We start from the raw sequence: 18,846 nt of genomic DNA on the forward strand, positions 1-18,846 counted from the left end.
TTGTCTTTGTGACATTCAGCTGCAGGTGGTTCTGTCCGCACCACTCCACAAAGCTGTCCACCACACTCATATACTCCACCTCCCGATCTCTGCTGGTACAGCCCACAATGGCAGAGTCATCCGAGAACTTCTGCAGGTGGCAGGACTGTGAGCTGTGTCTGAAGTCCGATGTATAGAGTGTGAACAGGAATGGAGACAGTACTGTGCCCTGGGGTGCCCCCGTGCTGCTCACTATCGTGTCCGAGACAGTGTTCCTCAGCCTCACAAATTGTGGTCGACCTGTAAGATAGTTAGTGATCCAGGTGACCAGTGGGGTCTCTACCTGCATGTCCAGGAGCTTCCTATTCAAAAGGGCAGGCTGCACGGTGTTAAACGCACTGGAAAAATCAAAGAACATGATTCTAACAGTGTTACCTGCTTCCTCCAAGTAGGTGTGTGCTCTGTGCAGCAGGTAGATGATGGCGTCCTCCACTCCAATACGGGGCTGGTAAGCAAACTGCAGGGGGTCCAGCGATGGTTCCACAACAGCACGCAGGTGTTTCAGGACCAGCCTCTCCAGAGACTTCATCACATGTGAAGTCAGAGCAACTGGTCTGTAGTCGCTGTGTGTGCTTGGATGTTTGGTCTTGGGCACAGGAACAAGGCATGTTGTCTTCCACAGGGCAGGGACAGTCATCAGGCTCTTTGAGATGGACTAGGCTATGGTCTGAATAGTACACAAAACTGAGGTAAACAACATAAAACAACTTAAGAGCTGTTCAAAACGCTGTCAAACAAATACAGTATGCACAGTATAGTGCGGTATCGTGTAGAACGTGGTTGAAAACGTGTACTGATCATACTTACAGTGATTTTTAACAATGGTTTTGCATGCTTTTCGTGTGTTGCGGATACTATCCGTCAGGAATGCTGATGGGGTGAAGACGGTGCGCGTTCCCGCGGCGCGCTTTGACTTTAAATAGTACAGGCACGAGCAAACGTAGCGCCACGTGACACGGCTGCTGGGTCATATGATCGCTCTCTGACGTCTTCCTGTTTGCCGTCAACTTTCCCCAAGCAAGCAAAACCCCAAAACAAACGGACATGTCGGACTTTGAGGAGAACCAGAGCTTGTTGGGGGAGGACGATGCGAGGTCGTTCACCGGGAGACGGACACCCAGAGATCCCGACAGACCGCTGCCGGCAATCTGCGACCCAAGCCGCTTCCTGCACCGGGTGGTTGTGCTGGGTTTCATGTGCTTCCTGGGATTCGGTAAGCAGTGGAAATAAGCATAATTTCGAGATAATGAAGGATTTTGTATTTCTAGTTTAAACACAAATTGCAGTGTCCTACTCGTGTACATGAATGTAGTATTCATTTTGTGTTTTGTTCCAGGAAGCTACTTCTGTTTTGACAATCCAGCTGCTCTTCAAACTCAAGTCATACAGGTAATCCAGCCAGCCACAATGTAAACCAGGGTCTTACATCACAGATGTATCCCAGGCTAAAACCCAGGAAAGACAGACTATTAGTATGTAAAGTGTAAAATCTCCATAATGACTAATCCAAGCAGAGCAGTCAAAGTAACCTCCAGGTAAATGCTGCCATTAGAGGCTTTTGTTCACTGCACCTGACAAAGATGTTCTAATGTCAGACTAAACTATAGCCTAATCAAGAGTTGTTTATTTGTTTCCTTCCTGACACTCCCAGGATCTGAACCTGAACACTGCAAAGTTCATGCAGCTGTATGCCTGGTACTCCTGGCCCAACGTGGTGCTCTGCTTCTTTGGAGGGTTCCTCATTGACCGGGTCTTTGGCATCAGGTATACACACACACAAACAGATACACTAAATATGTGTGTGTTTGTTAGAGTATATGCTCTCAAAATGAAAGTGAAAGATCTTTGTGCATGATATCTGTATCATGTTCCACTGTTTTCTTTATAGACTGGGAACCATCATATTTTCCCTGTTTGTTTGTGTTGGACAGGTAGGTTTATTTTATTTTTTTTTTAATTTATGTCTGAATGAAAGAATCGATAGGAGTAGTCTTTTAATTATCTAACTTTTCCACACAGGTGATATTTGCTGCCGGAGCTTGGGTGAATAAGTTCTGGCTGATGGAAGCTGGACGTTTTGTATTTGGGTATAAATTTTAATTCCTTTTTTTATGTCACAAAAATACACAAATTGTTCTAATATACCGGCTCTACCATCATCCCTTATGGGCTGTGGTAGGACTATAATTTACTCCTTTAGCATAGCAAAGCCAGACTTATACAGTATAAAAAGTAAAAATAGGTGCCAGAAAATGTGGGTGTGACAAATAATTGATATTAAGATCAAGCACAAGCTACAAACTGAAGCCAAATTTAAAGGCTGAGAGCTAAATAAGAGCCTTTAATTCATGTGATTTATAGTTTGATTAGTCTACTAATTGTGTTAGTAATTGACTATCAAAATAGCCTTTTGTTGCAGCCCTGTAGGAAACTGGTCTTCTTGGGATAAATCTAGACCTCTGATAGTGCCAAACCACAAAAAAGAGAGCCTTCTAATCCAGATTCCTGAATGCTTGCATAAACGTAGAGGTACTTTTTTAAGACGCTTACATTTTCTCACTCCCTGCACCGTCATTCGAAATGTCGAATTATAGCTTCAAATGACTACTTGTACATGTGCCACTTTCTACCGTATACTAGGAACTTCAGTCAATCGTTGTAGACCTTTATTGTTTAACCAGAAATCTTCCAAAATTCAAACCCTTATGCACATGCACAGTAAAAGAACATTTATTTCCAGTGGGTCTTGTCCACTCACATTCATGCTTGTTTCTTTTCCTGGGTAGTATTGGAGGAGAGTCCTTGGCAGTGGCCCAAAACACATACGCAGTCAACTGGTTCAAAGGCAAGGAGCTCAATTTAGTGTTTGGCCTGCAGCTGAGCATGGCTCGACTGGTAAGGACACTGCTAAAACGAAGCTATGTGTTTACTTGCATTTTTTTTTTTTAATTTAACATGGACGTCAGGATTACTTCAGACAACATACTTAATCTCTTCACTCTGTCCTCCACTCATTTCAAGGGCAGCACAGTGAACATGAACATCATGGGCTGGGTGTACAGCAAAATGGCTGATGTTTTTGGCTCTACTGGATACGCTACACTAGGGGCATCACTTATGATAGGTAAGTGTTACACGTTCCTTTGTTTCGCTGTGGTGAGGGAGGAAATTGGAAAGTGTTAAACTGTGAGATTCTGGTTACATGGTGCTTTATCTGTGTCTGTGCTTGATACTAGATACTAGATCCTCTCTCTGTAAGTAATGATCTCAGATAACACAGAGAGCAGACAGGGGCTATAGAGAAGTAAAAGTGCTGCTGGCTTCCTCAGATGAATCACAAGAGTTGGTGTCATGTAATTTTTGTTCCACATACATCTGAAGTGATGCAGTGCTTCCAGTTTTGCACACCTTTTAGTTGTCTCTTCGCCTCCGTCAGTTAAACTTTAAACAGACCCTTTGAAATAAAAATCACACAATCAGTAACATCTGTAATGTGCTAACGACAACTTTTGTAACGTTTCAAATTGAACTTTCACCTCCTTAGCTGCTGTGACATGCGTGTTTTCACTCATGTGTGCCTTGGTGTTGGGATTCCTTGACAAAAGAGCAGAGAGGATCCTCCAAAAGGAACAAGGGAAAACAGGTAATGGACTTTAAGATAAAGCCTTTGTTATCATGCGTCTTTCCTGTTTGAACCAAACATGTCAATAACTAGTAGAGGACTGTGACAGAGTGTAAGGCTACTGTTTTGTCTTACAAAAATGATGTTGTATAATTGTCTTTTTTAGGCCTTCTTTGTCAGTGTAGCCGTTGATTTTCTTTTAACTGACTGCCTGTGCTGTATTAGCTGTGTGTTTTAATCCCACATGCTTGCAGGTGAAGTGATCAAGCTGACAGATGTAAAAGATTTCCCCCTCACGCTGTGGCTCATCTTCATCATTTGTGTGGGCTACTATGTTGCCATTTTCCCCTTTATTGGACTGGGACAGTGAGTATTGCATCAATCGATAAATATAGTTAATTAAAAACATTTGTATAGTTGAAGTCTGTGACTGAGAATAAGCTCTACAAGGCTTCATATATTCATGTAATAATCCAAATCCAAAATTGAATTTAAATGACAATATAGGAGAGAAAAATGTTTTCCTTTTCCACCAGTGATTTCTATTGGCATAATTCCATTTTTATTTAAAGCAGAGCCTTATTTTATCAGAATAAATTGAAAATGTTAAGATTGTAAGCACATTAGGTTTTGTGTCTGAAAAACATGTCTCAATTGTCACTTAACCTTGAATGAAAAGAGAATGGAGGTTTCATCCTGCTTTTGTGCATAAATAGTGTGGTATGAATTAAATGGAGAACCCCCCTTTACACTGGTACAATGGCTGTGTATGAGCTGCCTCACGATGTTGCGTTGTGAATCAAACCACAAAGCAAAGGGAGAAGAGAGTCCAAAAAAAAAAGGGAAGGAGGTTCAACAAATGGATTCACAGTGAAAGAGAGCAATTGCAGCTATCAGAGTCTTAATTTCCTTCACTGAAAGGCACTCTCAAATCACTTAGCAACTGACATGGGGTTTCCCAGAATGGGTCAGTAGTGCTTACAAAGCAAATAGCTGCTATGCCAATGTGGTCAGCATTGCCTGCTACAGTAGTCAAGTCAATTTCTGATTCCTTTGTCTTCGTATCAGTAACAGCATACAGGCTGCACAACGCTTCGGGCTGTGAGCTCAGCATCTTGTCTTTTTCATCTGCAGGGTGTTCTTTATTGAAAAATTCAACTTCTCCCCGGCAGAAGCCAGAGCTGTCAACAGGTAACACAACTCAGGTGGACTGGGCCATTGAGACCAGGACCATGGTCACGTTGTTGATTGTTGTGTTGTAGCTCAAACACATGGTAAACAACGTGTTATCATTTGGATCCCACATGTAAACAGTGGTTTATCTGCTAAGTTTAAAGATCAAGCATCCATCTTATCAATATGGAAATGTGTCTCTTTCCTTTAAATGATTTATATTTGTCACCCCTCATCCTACACATTCACGTCATTCTCTGCCTCTCACAGTATTGTGTACATCATCTCAGCCCCGGCCTCTCCAGTTCTGGGCTTTATGGTGGATAAGACAGGGAGGAATGTGATTTGGGTAATAACCGCCGTGGTTACAACACTTGCTGCTCACATAATGCTGGCGTTCACCTTCTGGAACCCATGGATCGCTATGGTAATGCCCCCAGCACTCAACAAACAAAATGTTATTTGGTTCATTCATTAGCGCTTGTAGGATGCTAATTGCACTGTAGCAATGTTGTACGCTAATTGTAATTACAGTTAAAGTGAAGGTAGAAGTTTAATAATCACTAGGCCATAGCTGTCCCCAAGAGAGAGTTTTGTTGCCATCAGTTATTATTACTGATATATTAAATACTAATAAATAACATAATAAATAAATAATATTAAATTGAACTTGTGTATCCTGCTCACACTGTTCATCAATGTACCAGCTCTATTCCAAGCAGCTATGTGAGAAGCTATGAAATATGAAGATAATGTAAGGATGTGCATGTGTGTGCTCGTTTGTCTTCCAGTCTCTGCTCGGTGTCTCGTACTCCTTACTGGCCTGTGCGCTGTGGCCAATGGTGGCCTTTGTGGTGCCTGAGCACCAGCTGGGAACGGCATATGGCTTGTATGTACATCATTATGCATTATTATGATACATACATACCCTGCTTTATTAATGACTCCATCAACAGACAGTAAACATGACTGATGTTTATGCTGTTTTTATCCACCAGCATGCAGTCAATCCAGAACCTGGGTCTCGCCTTGATTGCAATTGCAGCTGGAGCCATCGTAGACAACAAAGGATACCTGGTTTTGGAGGTGTTCTTTTGTGCCTGCATTTGCAGTCAGTATTTTCTGTATTTTTGCATGTGTTTAGTTTTTCCCAAGTCTTGTTAGAATCTCTTGAGTGAGTTTTTTTTTTTGCAGTTGCGCTGATAGCTGTGATGATGCTATACTTTGTGGATTATGTCAGAGGTAAGGAAAGACTGATGCCTCTCTTCTTTCCAGCTCCTTCCTGTGTGCCCCTACTCCTTTTCCCTTGTGATATCTCACGTGACATTCATCAGCAATCTCTCAGTCAGTCACTTGTTAATCTCGTTAATCTTGTTGTCTTGCCCCAGGAGGAGAGTTGAACCAGTCAGCGTCAGCCAGAGCCAAACTCCAGAAAGAAGCCACTGCAGAGGCAGAGTGAGTACATCACTGCTTTGCTCATCCACTAATGTGATAATTACATAATCATAAAGGAAACGTTGAACAAGAAATTTGCATAATCTAGTGGCATAGAAGAAGCAGGGAAAGGAAGAGGTTAGAACTTCTTTTCTTATTTTATCTCATTTTTATTTAAAAACTGCTGAAGCGCTTAAACTATCAAGTAACATGTAATGGGCAATGGGTTTTAGTGGGTTGTTATTATCATCATTAAGTGACTTAGGTTAAGTTTTTATGTGACTATATTCTACCATCCACTGCAAAAAACACAACTGCTTTTACTGAAACACACTTAATTAACTTAATTAACAATGCACATTAAGAGTTAATACTATAGTTTGTATTAACTCTTAATGTGCATTGTCTAGTGGGTGTCAGAAGCACTCCACAAACACCAGTTCTTTGTGTGGTTTCCTGTCACAGTGGGCATGAGTGGACATTACATTTGGTTCTGTTTCTTCTGCTAATTGAGCTGATCTGTAATGTTTGGTGAATTTTATGTAACTAATATTTTCTGGTCCTTGCTGTAATTGATATTTTCCCAGATGATGATGATGATGATGATGAGCCAACACATGGTCCTGGGCTTCAGAACCAGCAGGCTGCACTGTCCACCCCAGAGCTTTCAAGCCACTTCCATGGGGCGGGACTGCGGTTCTGACTCCACCCAGTGATGTCATCTTTGGTTCTTCACACCAGAACTGACTGTCTGGCATTCGCTAACCTTGTGTATATAACTAATTGCATCCACATGAGCACACTGACCAGTGACAAATCTCAGTTTGGACTCTAAGACTTTAACTACTCTGTTACTTCTCGTACTGACTTTAGCTGTACTGATATAACTCACCACTGACATCTGACACCTCGGCATGAAGCTTCTTCAGTTAGAAGATGTACAGCAGAGGATTATTATGGTCTGAGGGGGGAAAAATTCTCACAGATTCTGACTTGAAAGTCAGAATTTAGAGGCTCTAATCACATCTTCCTTAAGTGTATTTAAGGATCAGGACTTGAGTTTTATAACATCGTTATCATGATATAGGATTCCTATATTCATTAATGTTTTGTATATGTATACTGGGATGACTGGATTTTTATTTTTAATGTTTTTTACTGGGTTAATTTTAGAAATTCTTAGTTTTTAACTGCTCTACTTGCCTTATTGCAGACCACTCGGCACCTCCTACATCTCATTTGTTCACATTTAGAATACCTGCAACTGCAAACCAGAATCCCTCTCATTGTACTCTCCTTAGGCATTATGTGTTCATCTTTAGTTTTAATCATATGCTTCATTGACCTTTTATGGTAGAGATAATCTCACAAAGAGCATTGCTCTTCACAGTCTAATCTTTATTGGTCAGTTCTTTAATTTCTTAATTTCTTTATGTGCTGTTGGCTGATTTGTGAGATTCATAAAAGTTTATTTTGTGTCGCATCATCAAACAGTAAATTACTGTACAGGTAAAAGAACAAAGAGAAAAGCGCACTTTTGAATGTAGATACTTGTGTAATGGTATTCACAGCCAGAACTTTTCTAAACTCTTGTCATTGTGACCTTTTGAAAGAATCAGAGCTACATCTACATTATGATTTGTAGCTGGTGTTTTTCCTCTTTTGTCAAGCTCAGGAAATTAACTTGTAGTACGCACTACTCCAAATTGTTACTTGCTGTATTTGCAAAGATGCAGCATGCACTCTGCTTAATTCTACATTCCAGTAATCTGGATGGAGACGTGTCTCCATGTGTGGGGTTAAGGCCTGCAGACAGTGGATGACTCCCATTCACTACCTCAATTGGACGAACTGAGTCCAAACAGATGGTTAACAATATGTTTGATACACGAAGGATGACGGTAGCACCAAGTTGATGAATGTTGTGATTGCACATTTGAAGTATCCAGTGTGTCAACAGTCAAAAGTATTCGGCTCTCATCATATGTCTCAGCAGATTTTAACTGAGTATTACAGGAACAAAAGCCACTAAAGGTGATCTTTTGTAAAGCTTGATAACACAAACCATGATGTTGAATTAAAAAAAGATTTTTTTTAAAGACGTTTTTGTGTTATGTGTGTTATGTTATGATGTTCTTTTCTAAACCTAATTCTCATGTTGGTATTTGTTGTAAAAATGTGGCCACATCATTATTCTCCAACAGGATTAAAAGGTGTACCAGTAAACAGACGAAGGGCGAGCTTGCTAGATTGGCACCCATGTCTGCTTTTTGCTTGCGCAACCGCTACCTCTCCAGGCTGGGTGCACAGGTATGCAGATGCACACGAAAAATCCTTTTTCTTTTCGTATTTCATTTATTTCTGTCTTATCCTTTCTGCACGCAGCTCCCAGACCACTGCTCTACCCATCTGTCGTCGCTCGCCTACAGGAGTGTTCTGAAGTGATGTCTTTCATTCAGCTGTAACTGTGGCTGCAGAGAACTACACACTGAAAAGGATGGCACCTGTAAAGTACCTCTTTTTTTTTTTTTGAACGGCACTTTGTTGCCCTGTTTTGGGTGTGCACAGATGTGTGTTTTTGGGCAATTACATTTCCTCCATATTTTAGGTTCCTTTTTATAGAAACCCAACTGCAGAAATATGTTATAAACAAAAAGTTTTATGGGTTAGCTCCCTATGTGAACGACAGAGGGCGCTGGTTCTCTCAAAAGTTTAATGTTAAGAAAAATCTGGCCCACAGTATAGTTGATTTATGTCACTGTTTCCTGTATTATTTTCTTACCTTTGCTCATCTCCCAGACTTTGTGGATTACAGGGCTATTAGTGTGGGGGAAAAAAACAAGTGGTGAAGCTTAATTACCTGTTGAATGTTGACAAATATATATATATTTTTATTACTCAAAATAATAAAATTAGTTATAAACACGGCCTGTAGACATTGTTGTCACTTTAAACGATAGATGGGTGCTCTCTATCCTCCGGACCTCTTAGTGCTGGCTGCATCCACCAGACTCACGCTGGGCTGCACTCTCCTCTTCCTCAGGCAGGCCCGGAGCTTCTGGCGGTGCCGGTTAGAGCCCCAAAAGAACAGGAGAGGATTTGCGCAGCAGTTTAAACTCACTACCGGTTTCAAGACTTTAAAAGAGATCATGACCACATTAAGCAGATGGCAGTTTGCTGACATGAAAACCCTCACGAACAAGTAGACCGTGCGGGCAACGTGATAAGGCACAAAACACACCACAAACACGAGGCACACAACTACAAGCGTGAACAGAGACTTTCTGCGCATTCGCGCTGTCCTGACGTTAGAGATGCTGTGCGCGGCGCTGCAAAAGAGCGTCTTTATCATGGAGCAGTAACAGGTGACCACAACCAGGAATGGGATCAGGAAACCCACTATAGCTAAGAACAGCCCGTATGGAAAGTAAAACTTAAAGTCACTCGGGTTTGTCATTTCAAAGCACACAGTCATATTATTGATCACACCCGTGTGCGCAAACACAAGCGTGGGTAAAATCTCGGCAGTGACCAGGATCCAAACACATCCAGACGCAAAGAGGGCCATTTTTTTGCTCCTGAGGCGCACAGCTGCGATGGGATAGCACACGCCGATGAAACGGTGCACGCTGACGCAGGTGAGAAACATCATACTGCAGTGAAGGTTGACAAAAAAGAAAAACCGGACTGTCTTGCAGATGATGTTGCCGAAGGGCCACAAGTCTCCCATGGCGTTGCTGATGATGAGTGGAGGCAGGGTCAGCACGTAGAGGAGATCAGCCATGGCCAAGTTGGTCATGTAGATCACGGTGCTGTTCCAGCGGCGCGTCCAGCAGCACACGCACCACAGCAGGGCGCCGTTTAAACTCACACCCAGGAGGAACACCAGGCTGTAGGACGCTGGCAGGAGGATCCTTTGGTAGTAGTTGGTGATTGGACAGACTGACAAGTCCTCCATCCAAAAGGCCAAATTGTGGTTGGATAGGTCACTAAACACAACTTAGATGGACCTTAAAGTCTCCTACTGTTTCTCCTGTCTGCAGCTCACCTAAATGTGTGTGCTTCATAAAAAAAAACTGGTGTTTGTTCAACTTGTGCGTCCCTCCTGCCCCCAGCTCGCACTAAGTGTAAACCAGAACGCCATATCCAGGCGCTGTGCAAACAGAGACGCATTTCAGTGGCCCCGTCTGACACAAAGGACTCGAGATACAGTTGTGCGCTGTTGCCTTTCCCCAGAGAGAAGGCGTGCTGGATAATTAGTGCTCCGATTACAGAGGCTGATTCTCAAGTTAAGTGTCGGCGTCAACGCGCGCACGTGGAGCACTGCATAAAAAAAACGACGCGCACACGCGCAGCATCCCATTGGCTGCGAGAATTTTCCCAAGTCTGCTCTCCCACCGGCTGCTCCCGACTTAAAGTGTTCACTTCATCTCTGTCTGACTGCGGAGCCAGAGCTCGTCATGCTGAGGAACGGCGCGTACAGGTCTGTACCGCATCCGACGTTTCATCCTAGTCTCCCAAAAAAAACGCGAGGGTGTTTATATTCAGATTAACGAGAAACTCCGCTCGACATGTGTGATTAAAAAAAAATCTGCATAACGGCAGGCTCCGCAGACTGGAGAGCAATGCAGGCTGTTTATAGCTGTACACTGAGAGCATGAAGCCTATTTAATATTTTGATAATTTTTTGTGTGTATTAACTTGAGTGCTGTCCTTCTAGAAGCATGTACCAGGGAGAGGAGGTGAGGCTGCGCAGCGGGAGTCTGGCTGTGGCTCGGGAACACCTTGCTCTGTGCATTAAGAACCAGGTAAGATTCCTTTGAATATTAACGTCATTACTGCACTGTAGGCTGGATATGATTCTGATGGAGCTCTGTGAAGAAGAAGCTGGTAGTGGATGCTGGTGGAGGTGATGTCATTCACTTTATGATATTTTTGGAGCTTCAAGTTGATGCTCTGGCTGCTGGGAAGCAAACACTTCTGGGAGAAAGCAAGACACTATGCAAACATCTTTCACTGCAGGATAATGTTACACAATATACTGTATGATGTTTTACACCTGGAGAGACAGCAGTAAAGGACAGTGAGACATAGCTGGCAGAAAGTACATCTGCTTCTCTGCTTTGAATTCTTCTTCCCCTTTTTCACCCAATCAAATGACACAATTGGCTGAATTCAATTTGGCTTGGGAAATTGCTTTTTCATGTTAGCTTGGGGCCACTTAAAGATTTTTGTCATGGCAGCAGCTGAAAAGGTCTCATTAATACTACATACTGCACCCTTTCTTATGAATGACTTCATTTCCAGCTGAACGTGGTGTCAGAGCTCATGTCTGCAGGCTTTTAATGCACGTTTTAAAAACTCTGTCATGATGCAATGAGTTGCCTTAAATGACTTTATAATACAAATCTGTTGTGCTTGAGTCATCTTTAACAGAAGTGTGTGCCGTTTCCTCCTTTGTGCTGCTCAGATGAGCAAAGGTGCACAAGTTCACCTGAGTATATTGAGCTCCTGAATATTTAATGCCAGTGATGTAGTGTTGCGCATTACCGGCAGCAGGGGATATTGAGCCTGTGAGATCTGAAAGCACTGTTCCATCACTGCTTTTAACACACTCTGCTATATATTATGATGGTGCAACACCACCTCCCCATCATCATCATACTCTCTCTCTCTCTCTCTCTCCGTCTTTCCTCCTCACACATTCACAGTTTTCTACATGTTCCCCTCTAACTTTCTCATTTTGTCTCCAGATTTGTCCCACTCCGTTTCCCCTGCCCCACCTGACAGCTTAAATTCATTATCACTTTCCAAAAATAGCATCTCTAAATGGATTCAGCTAAACACCACCTCAGAAGAGGATGTAAAAAAAAAAAAAAGAAAGAAGCTGAACTAATCAGTAATTGGCATGTGAAATGTGAATGAGGATACAAATGCAGGTTATTGGTTATCGAGGCTGCTCCTATTTGCTGTGTTTGTGCGAGTGATTCAGATTCATTGCCGAGGTGGGAACCCCTCCAGAAACACATTAATCTATCCAGCTATTTACCCCATAATCAATGGCCACAGCTGAATTTTACTGCAGCGGACGTGTGTTGTTAACCATTTTACGGAGAGCTTATTTAAACAAGCATGCCGAAGGGGTCACATTTTAATGAGGTTAAGCATGAAATATATAGTACAGGTGAAATAGTTGACACAGCAGTCACGGCTACAATCTTGAAATCATTCATCAGTATCATGCAATAAAATGTCCTGCCACCCTTTTACTGGAGGAATCCCACATGTATATGGGACAGGACGGCCTCTCTTCACCATCACAGACCCTGGCAGTCACGCACAGATGGTGGCCTTCCATAATATATAGAGGGATGTACAGTGCATAGTGGGAGTGTGGTGCCAGGGAAAGGGTGTCATATTTCAGAAGTGCATTATCGCATCTCTCCCAGCGGGACATGGCTGTGCTGAGTGCTGTTTGCGCTCCGGCTCGCTCAAATGCTCCACGATTGAGTCGTAATAGCCTGCACAGGCGCGAGATGAGCCTGCGCGCTGACAGATAGGTGTCTTTTGGCTCGCCGCGGTCATATGATGAATAAATATACGTCCTTCTGTATGCGTGCGCCTTCGTGCTCCAGTTGATTGCCACAGAAAAATAAAATGCATCATTTTTTTATTACAATGTACAATAACTCCTCCAGCACATCCCCTACATACACACATGCCACGGTGATTTCCATCCCATCCTTACACCCTGCCTGCCTTGGTTTGAGCTCATACTCTTTGATCACTTAAAAGAAACCCCCTCACTGATGATGTGTGTGTGCTCTCTCTCTTTTCCTCACCATATGTTAACCACAGCAGCTCTCATACTGGTTAATAGTAGCAAGGGGAATAGTCCCAAGTGCTCCATTTTGCATTTTGATAGACTGTATGATCATTTTCTCACCCTCACACCTTCTTCTTCTCTACTCACTCCACCAACCTCCACACTTCTAAAGATAATCCTGTGTTCCCTTCACTCCTTTCCATTCTATTCCAGGTTCTTTACCTGCAGTACCACTGGCTTTTTAAAGATTTATGTGTCCATTAGATAGATCAGTCGTCGCACATCGAGAGCCAAACAAAACATTTGCTTTTCTCTAGCTGCTCAAATGGGAGAATTTGCAGAATTAATAAAGATTAATTGCCTGATAATGTATTTGAATTGTTGATCGATGTCTCTCAAGTTGGAAACTGGTGATACAAAAACAGACACCCAGAATGCACTGGGTTTGTTTTCTGATTAGCTCACTGCTACTACAAATATATGATCACAGGCTTTGAAGGGGTTAATGGGTAAGCTTTAAAAAAAATGTGTTTCATGTTTCTAATCGTGGATTGGCTGTTAGTAACAAAACACAGTGGCTTTATTATAATTGGCACTGCAATCTTGTCCCACTGCTTTTTGTCAGTTTTTAAATTTGAAAACCATAAAGTGTGTATCCAGCCGTACCTTGTCCCTGTGTTGCGCAAAGCTTTCTACTATAGTTACAAATGCTTATGCAACTTTATCCATGAGAATATAAGTGTGACGCATCTCTGCACCACTTTCCTCGCCATGTGCCAGTGCTGTGACCACTACTCCCATGTCCTCTGCACTGTATTCTGCTCAAGTAGCACCCCCCCAATATCTGAGTCCAGCCTTAAATGCTTCAGACTGCATGGAGGGAAGGCGGATATTATTCTAATGATACAATGCTAGTTCAAAATGGGCAAAGTTTGATTTATATTTGCAGGTGCAGTGCTATGGTAGGGCTTTTAAAAGAAATCTGAACCCCTCATCTGTGTACGAGTGTGACTCCTTCTTTAACTGCAACTGCTCCAGCCTGGTATTGATGCCTATGTCACTGCATTAGTCTGAGTATTTGTGTAGGAGTGTTATCTGATCAGTATAAAAACTCTTCACTCACTGCAGTGTCAATCAATAACACTTTATCTTTTAGATTTTTCTGTCAGGCTACACCAGAATGTCTGTTTTTATTATTATTCTTATAACGTCCTCTCATCTCATATTCATAAGGTTCCCAGTAACTTTCCATAAGTGTGCCACTTATAAAACCAAGATAAAGGTATAGACACACGAGTAACACCTACATCTCACAGCAGGCTCTTCTTTGTAGTCAGGGACTCAGGCGAAAGAGTAAATGTTGACTTCCATATTACTCCTTGGACACACTGTGCATGTAAATTGATTTCCGATGTTGCGATTAATGAGGACCTCCGCCCGTACAGCTCTTCTGATTGGGGCATTTCCTCGGGCTGATCGGCAAGTCGAGCTGAAGCTGAACAGTCAATAGTCTGATGCAGATGTTCCATCGCCAATCAAATCCTCTGAGATCAGGCTGATGTGTGTTTACACGTGCCTGTGCAGGTATGCAGATGTGTTAGCTCGCTTGGTGTGTGTCCAGGGCCTGCCCATCTCTCTGCATGGTCAAGAGGATAAAAGTGTTTGAGTGTGGACATCCAGCTCTGCCTGCCATCGATCTCTGTGATAGAACTAGGACTCTGAGAAATTATGATTTGAATAACTCATCAATTAAGGGGAAGTAGTCTTTCAGCCTGAGCTGTTTTCTTTTGCCTTCTTTCCTCTTTTTATATCCGCCTCATATTTTTCTGCAACATGATGCTTATTACCTTCACCTCACTTCACCTTTCTGTCTATTGATTGCCCTTATGTTGATATAGAAAATAATGTGATTAAGTTGTTTACTTGCTCAGCAGAACAAGGTTCTGTTAATATCCTTGTGTCTGTGCAATGTTGTGTTCAGCTTTTGATTTAATTGATTACCACCATAGGCAGTAATGTGTTTCTACTGCCATCGGTTGCACTCATATTGCTCCTTTGGTATTTCTTATATAACTTAAGTACCTTCTATATGTTCCAAAGATCCAAGACATTATTGTTGGTTCTAAATTCAGAAAAAATGGTAGCTATAAAAGTAAAACAAATGTCTATTATGATTATTTTGTATGAAAACTTATAATTACAATTATTTTCACACCCGTATCAAATCCCGCTACTGTCGTTTGTCATGGATTCTTATTTTAGCTCGAGCATCTGGATGGAGACTTCGTAACACTTGTTGATACAGATATATTTTAACTTATTGGCCTTTTGCCTGGCATCTTGAACACTTAATCCTGACTGGATTTGGTGAGCAGAGAAACATTCAGAACAGTACAGCTAATGCAGCAACAGTACACAGTGTCCCCAAATGTGTCTGAGTGCAAATAACATGCATGCACACAAAGACACAGAGAGGACGAGGCTCTTATAGCACAATATTTTGCAATAAATCAGATTCCTGTATTGATTTTAGTTATATATATATATATATTGAAAAACAGATGCTTCAATTTAGACTGTCATTGTCACTGTCATCCTCTGGCAGTTTAGCTTCTGATTGTCTGTTTATGTATGTTGTTCAGCTAGTAGACAGTGGAGTCGTCACTTTTTTCCCCTCAAAACAGCTGCCTGCTGCAGCTGGAAATACCAGTTTTAATAGCAGTGAAAATTGTGGTTCAAAAGAAGAAAGATGCCTGGCATGTAAACCAAAACAAAGCAGCTGAAAGACACAAAGATTTCACATAGAGCTGCCTCAGAGCATCTTTCTCATCACATAGATTACTGTCATAGCATTATGTAGAGTCATCCTTTATGTAGTTTGTGAACACAAATATGGCACTTAGACTCAAATATGGTCAGAGAGGAAAGAGTACCAAATAATGCAGATATATTTTTGTATGCTATCCTCCTGTGTCATATTCTTGATTTATTTTTAATATATATATATTATTGACTTAACGGTGCTTTCCACTGCAGGAAGAAGTGAAGAGGTATCATCAATACTGCAACCACAGCGGAGGGCCAGAAGTTCAAAGGGTTGAAAGGTAGGACGCAACGCCAGGCTGTACTTACAAAACACTTGGAATTTCAGGCAGCACAAGTTCATCACAGTCAAAATGCGTTTAGCCTCTCCAGCAGTTAACAAGAAATAAGCTACATTATAACCACATTTATTTAAGGATATTATTTCTGTAGAATATCTGGTATACACTGCATGGTGCCTGCAATATGCTTAATTATTTATTGACCAATGGAAAAATGTAAGTACAGGCTTGTCCTTGAGTTTACTTTCCATTTGATCTCAGTGTGTTTGGGAAATTGAGATGCCCAGCACTACACAGTACCAACCCGGCTATTAAATAAAAAAATAACCTCTATTTTATGGGGCTCGGCCTGTAATAAGGGAAGGCTGCACTGTATTGTACAGCCCAAATGTATCCCCTGTTTTAACAATGCCTTCTTTTACAAAGGGAAGCCATCATTGTATAAAAAAGCTCTGATTATTGGAAATATAAACTTGCCAATTTACTTTTCATAGTGCTGTTTATCTGTCACAGAAGCAGCTCTGTTAGGAGTGAGAAGAAGGATAACAACAACCCTCATCGCCACAATCAACAGCAGCACCTAGAGATGAAGGCCATAGTGTGAGTATCACCTGGGGCTCATCTGTGTTGTTTCTTTTCTTTCTTTCTGCTTTAATTCAGTCCCTGCTCAGATTAAGTTTCGGACTCAGGGGGTCAGAGTGCATTTTCAAATGTTTGAGTGCTTCCATCTAACAGCATTTTACTTAAACCTGGGCCTGCACTTTTATAGACGCGATGGGGAAGGACGACTTTGGCCTCAGGCTTTCACTTTGAGGACAGAGAAAAGAAAGCTGCTTCTGTGTAGTGTTAACATGATTGGGGTATCGAAAAGTGAGATGGATGGAGGAAAAAAAATGTTGTGATGAACTCACAGAAAAAGGCAGAAGAACAGGAACAGGCAGGATGGCTGTGGAGAGATTGAAGTCGCAAAGGAAGAGTATAAGTAGAGAAAATGGAGACTGAAGGAGGAAAAGCAGGAAAGGGTATTGGTTTTGGAGCCAGGAGTTATGGCTTAATTCAATTTGTTCCATTTGGCTCAGCTGTCTCTTTGCTCCAGTGGAGGTGAATGTGTTTCTCCATTGGGTAATTGATCCCACACTCCATCCTGGACCCTGGTGTTGGGGTGACTACAGGGATAAAAGAGAGAGGAAAGTGAGAGATGGGAGAGGGAGCTGTCTGTAGAGGTGGTGAGAGAAGCAGCGAGAGGTCAAGTAAGAGAGAGTGAAGAAGATTTAAAGGCAAGAAAGTACACAAACTGTTGAGAGAGATATTCAAGAATGACCAAGAAAGAGTGTATGGAAGTTTGAGAAGTTGTAACTTCTCTTAATTCATCAAGTTTTGGCAAAGAAAAACTGAACTGACAGATTTTACTGTTTGGGAAATTCAAATGTAAAAGTAGTTATGTCTTTCTGCAGTTTCTTTAGTTGGACCCTACATTAACCCAGAGTGAAATAGAGAGAATGCTACCTAGTAGTACATATGAGTGTATGAGATGCTAGCTAGCTAGCATGCTAACTTCAGTAGCTTTTTATGTTCCCTTAAATCAGGAGACCCAGGTTTATATTTTCATCCTGAGCTGTTCCTGTTGTAGCATGAATATTTTGGTTTCACTCAGATGTTTGTTTCTCTTTACAAACACTGTGTTAGATTTAGGAGAAAAACACTTGGTATGGCATAGAAAAATAATAATCACAATATGATGACTCAAGCTGGGATAGGCTCCAGGCTCCAGGCCCCTGTGACCCTGTACTACAGGACAAAGCAGGTTCAGAAGATGGATGGCTAGATGATGTGACTCAGACTATGTGACTATAGCTGAGTGAGAACGCCCTTAATGATTGCCCTCAACCCTGCACATCTCATTACTCTAAACTTGGCACCTCTGCATGTCTCATTTTGTGATGTAAAACTAGACGTCACAAATTCAGATTTTGTCATCTTACAGGATCCAGCGGGCTTGGCGTGCCAGCATGTCCCGTAGAGAGAACTGGCAGATACAAGACAAGAACCGTAGCAGCCATCACTGGGGTGAGATGATGCCTTCGGAGAGTCTCCAGGATCCTCTGATGACCACCAATATTTCTGCGGTAAGAGGACAAAAAAGAGCCAAGATTTAAGAGACGAAGTAATGATCTGCTGTCTGGTATTGTTCGAGTTATCAGCTGAATTTCTTCAGAGAATGAATACAAATGGATGAGCTGATTCATGGGTGAATATACTAATAAGGAAGAGAGCAAAGGGGAGGGAACTAGGGAGGGGTGTTTACCTCTAGTGTCATTTGGGGGGACTGCGGGGGTCGTAGTGGTGGAGGTGGATGTCGTGCCAGCTGGCACTGTGCCCAGATCTGTAATTAGCCGTTAATTAGGTAAATTTTCAAAGCTGGTTGATTGATTAATGAAGTGCCTCTGCCCTTGTCTTCCCCACGTCTCACCCTCCCCACCCCTTCATTCTCCTGAGGGAGCGTGGGGTAGAATTAAACAGTGCTCACAAGGCATGGCAGCCAAACAAAAACCAGAGGAAAAAAAACCCACTGCATGAGCAAACAGTGAGAGGGGAACAAACACAGTCGGGCAGAAAAAGATGTGATAAAAAGATGAATGCAAAGATGC

The 18,846-nt window shown here is 42.1% G+C and overlaps 3 protein-coding genes across 5 annotated transcripts in view; 2 read left to right on the plus strand and 1 right to left on the minus strand.

Moving 5' to 3' along the window:
* The first annotated feature begins 1,001 nt into the window (after positions 1-1,001).
* Positions 1,002-8,728, plus strand: mfsd1 (major facilitator superfamily domain containing 1). Of its 2 annotated transcripts, XM_028420522.1 has the most exons (17): positions 1,002-1,252; positions 1,376-1,428; positions 1,691-1,803; positions 1,928-1,970; positions 2,059-2,126; positions 2,826-2,934; positions 3,061-3,163; positions 3,584-3,682; positions 3,916-4,027; positions 4,796-4,852; positions 5,105-5,261; positions 5,626-5,723; positions 5,833-5,945; positions 6,029-6,076; positions 6,223-6,289; positions 8,473-8,578; positions 8,654-8,728. In XM_028420522.1, the coding sequence occupies exons 1-17, from the start codon at positions 1,084-1,086 to the stop codon at positions 8,711-8,713; spliced, it is 1,575 nt and encodes a 524-aa protein (XP_028276323.1). In that variant the 5' UTR covers positions 1,002-1,083; the 3' UTR covers positions 8,714-8,728. The 2 variants fall into 2 exon arrangements, with proteins under 2 accessions (XP_028276323.1, XP_028276324.1); XM_028420523.1 differs by lacking the exons at positions 8,473-8,578; positions 8,654-8,728 and adding an exon at positions 6,856-8,370.
* Positions 8,729-9,239: 511 nt separating this feature from the next.
* Positions 9,240-10,228, minus strand: LOC114445148 (P2Y purinoceptor 3-like). The gene has a single exon (XM_028420107.1). The coding sequence runs from the start codon at positions 10,224-10,226 to the stop codon at positions 9,240-9,242; it is 987 nt and encodes a 328-aa protein (XP_028275908.1). The 5' UTR covers positions 10,227-10,228.
* Positions 10,229-10,655: 427 nt separating this feature from the next.
* Positions 10,656-18,846, plus strand: part of schip1 (schwannomin interacting protein 1) — a 178,089-nt gene continuing 169,898 nt past the window's right edge. The window contains exons 1-5 of one of the 2 annotated variants that reach the window (XM_028419634.1): positions 10,656-10,751; positions 10,989-11,076; positions 16,131-16,198; positions 16,712-16,798; positions 18,183-18,324. In XM_028419634.1, the coding sequence (XP_028275435.1) occupies positions 10,729-10,751; positions 10,989-11,076; positions 16,131-16,198; positions 16,712-16,798; positions 18,183-18,324 (408 nt within the window). In that variant the 5' untranslated portion in view covers positions 10,656-10,728. The remainder of the gene's footprint in view (positions 10,752-10,988; positions 11,077-16,130; positions 16,199-16,711; positions 16,799-18,182; positions 18,325-18,846) is intronic. The other variant, XM_028419635.1, reaches the window with a different exon arrangement.

The sequence above is a fragment of the Parambassis ranga genome, chromosome 13 (genome assembly GCF_900634625.1).
Source record: "Parambassis ranga chromosome 13, fParRan2.1, whole genome shotgun sequence".
Taxonomy (NCBI): domain Eukaryota; kingdom Metazoa; phylum Chordata; class Actinopteri; family Ambassidae; genus Parambassis; species Parambassis ranga.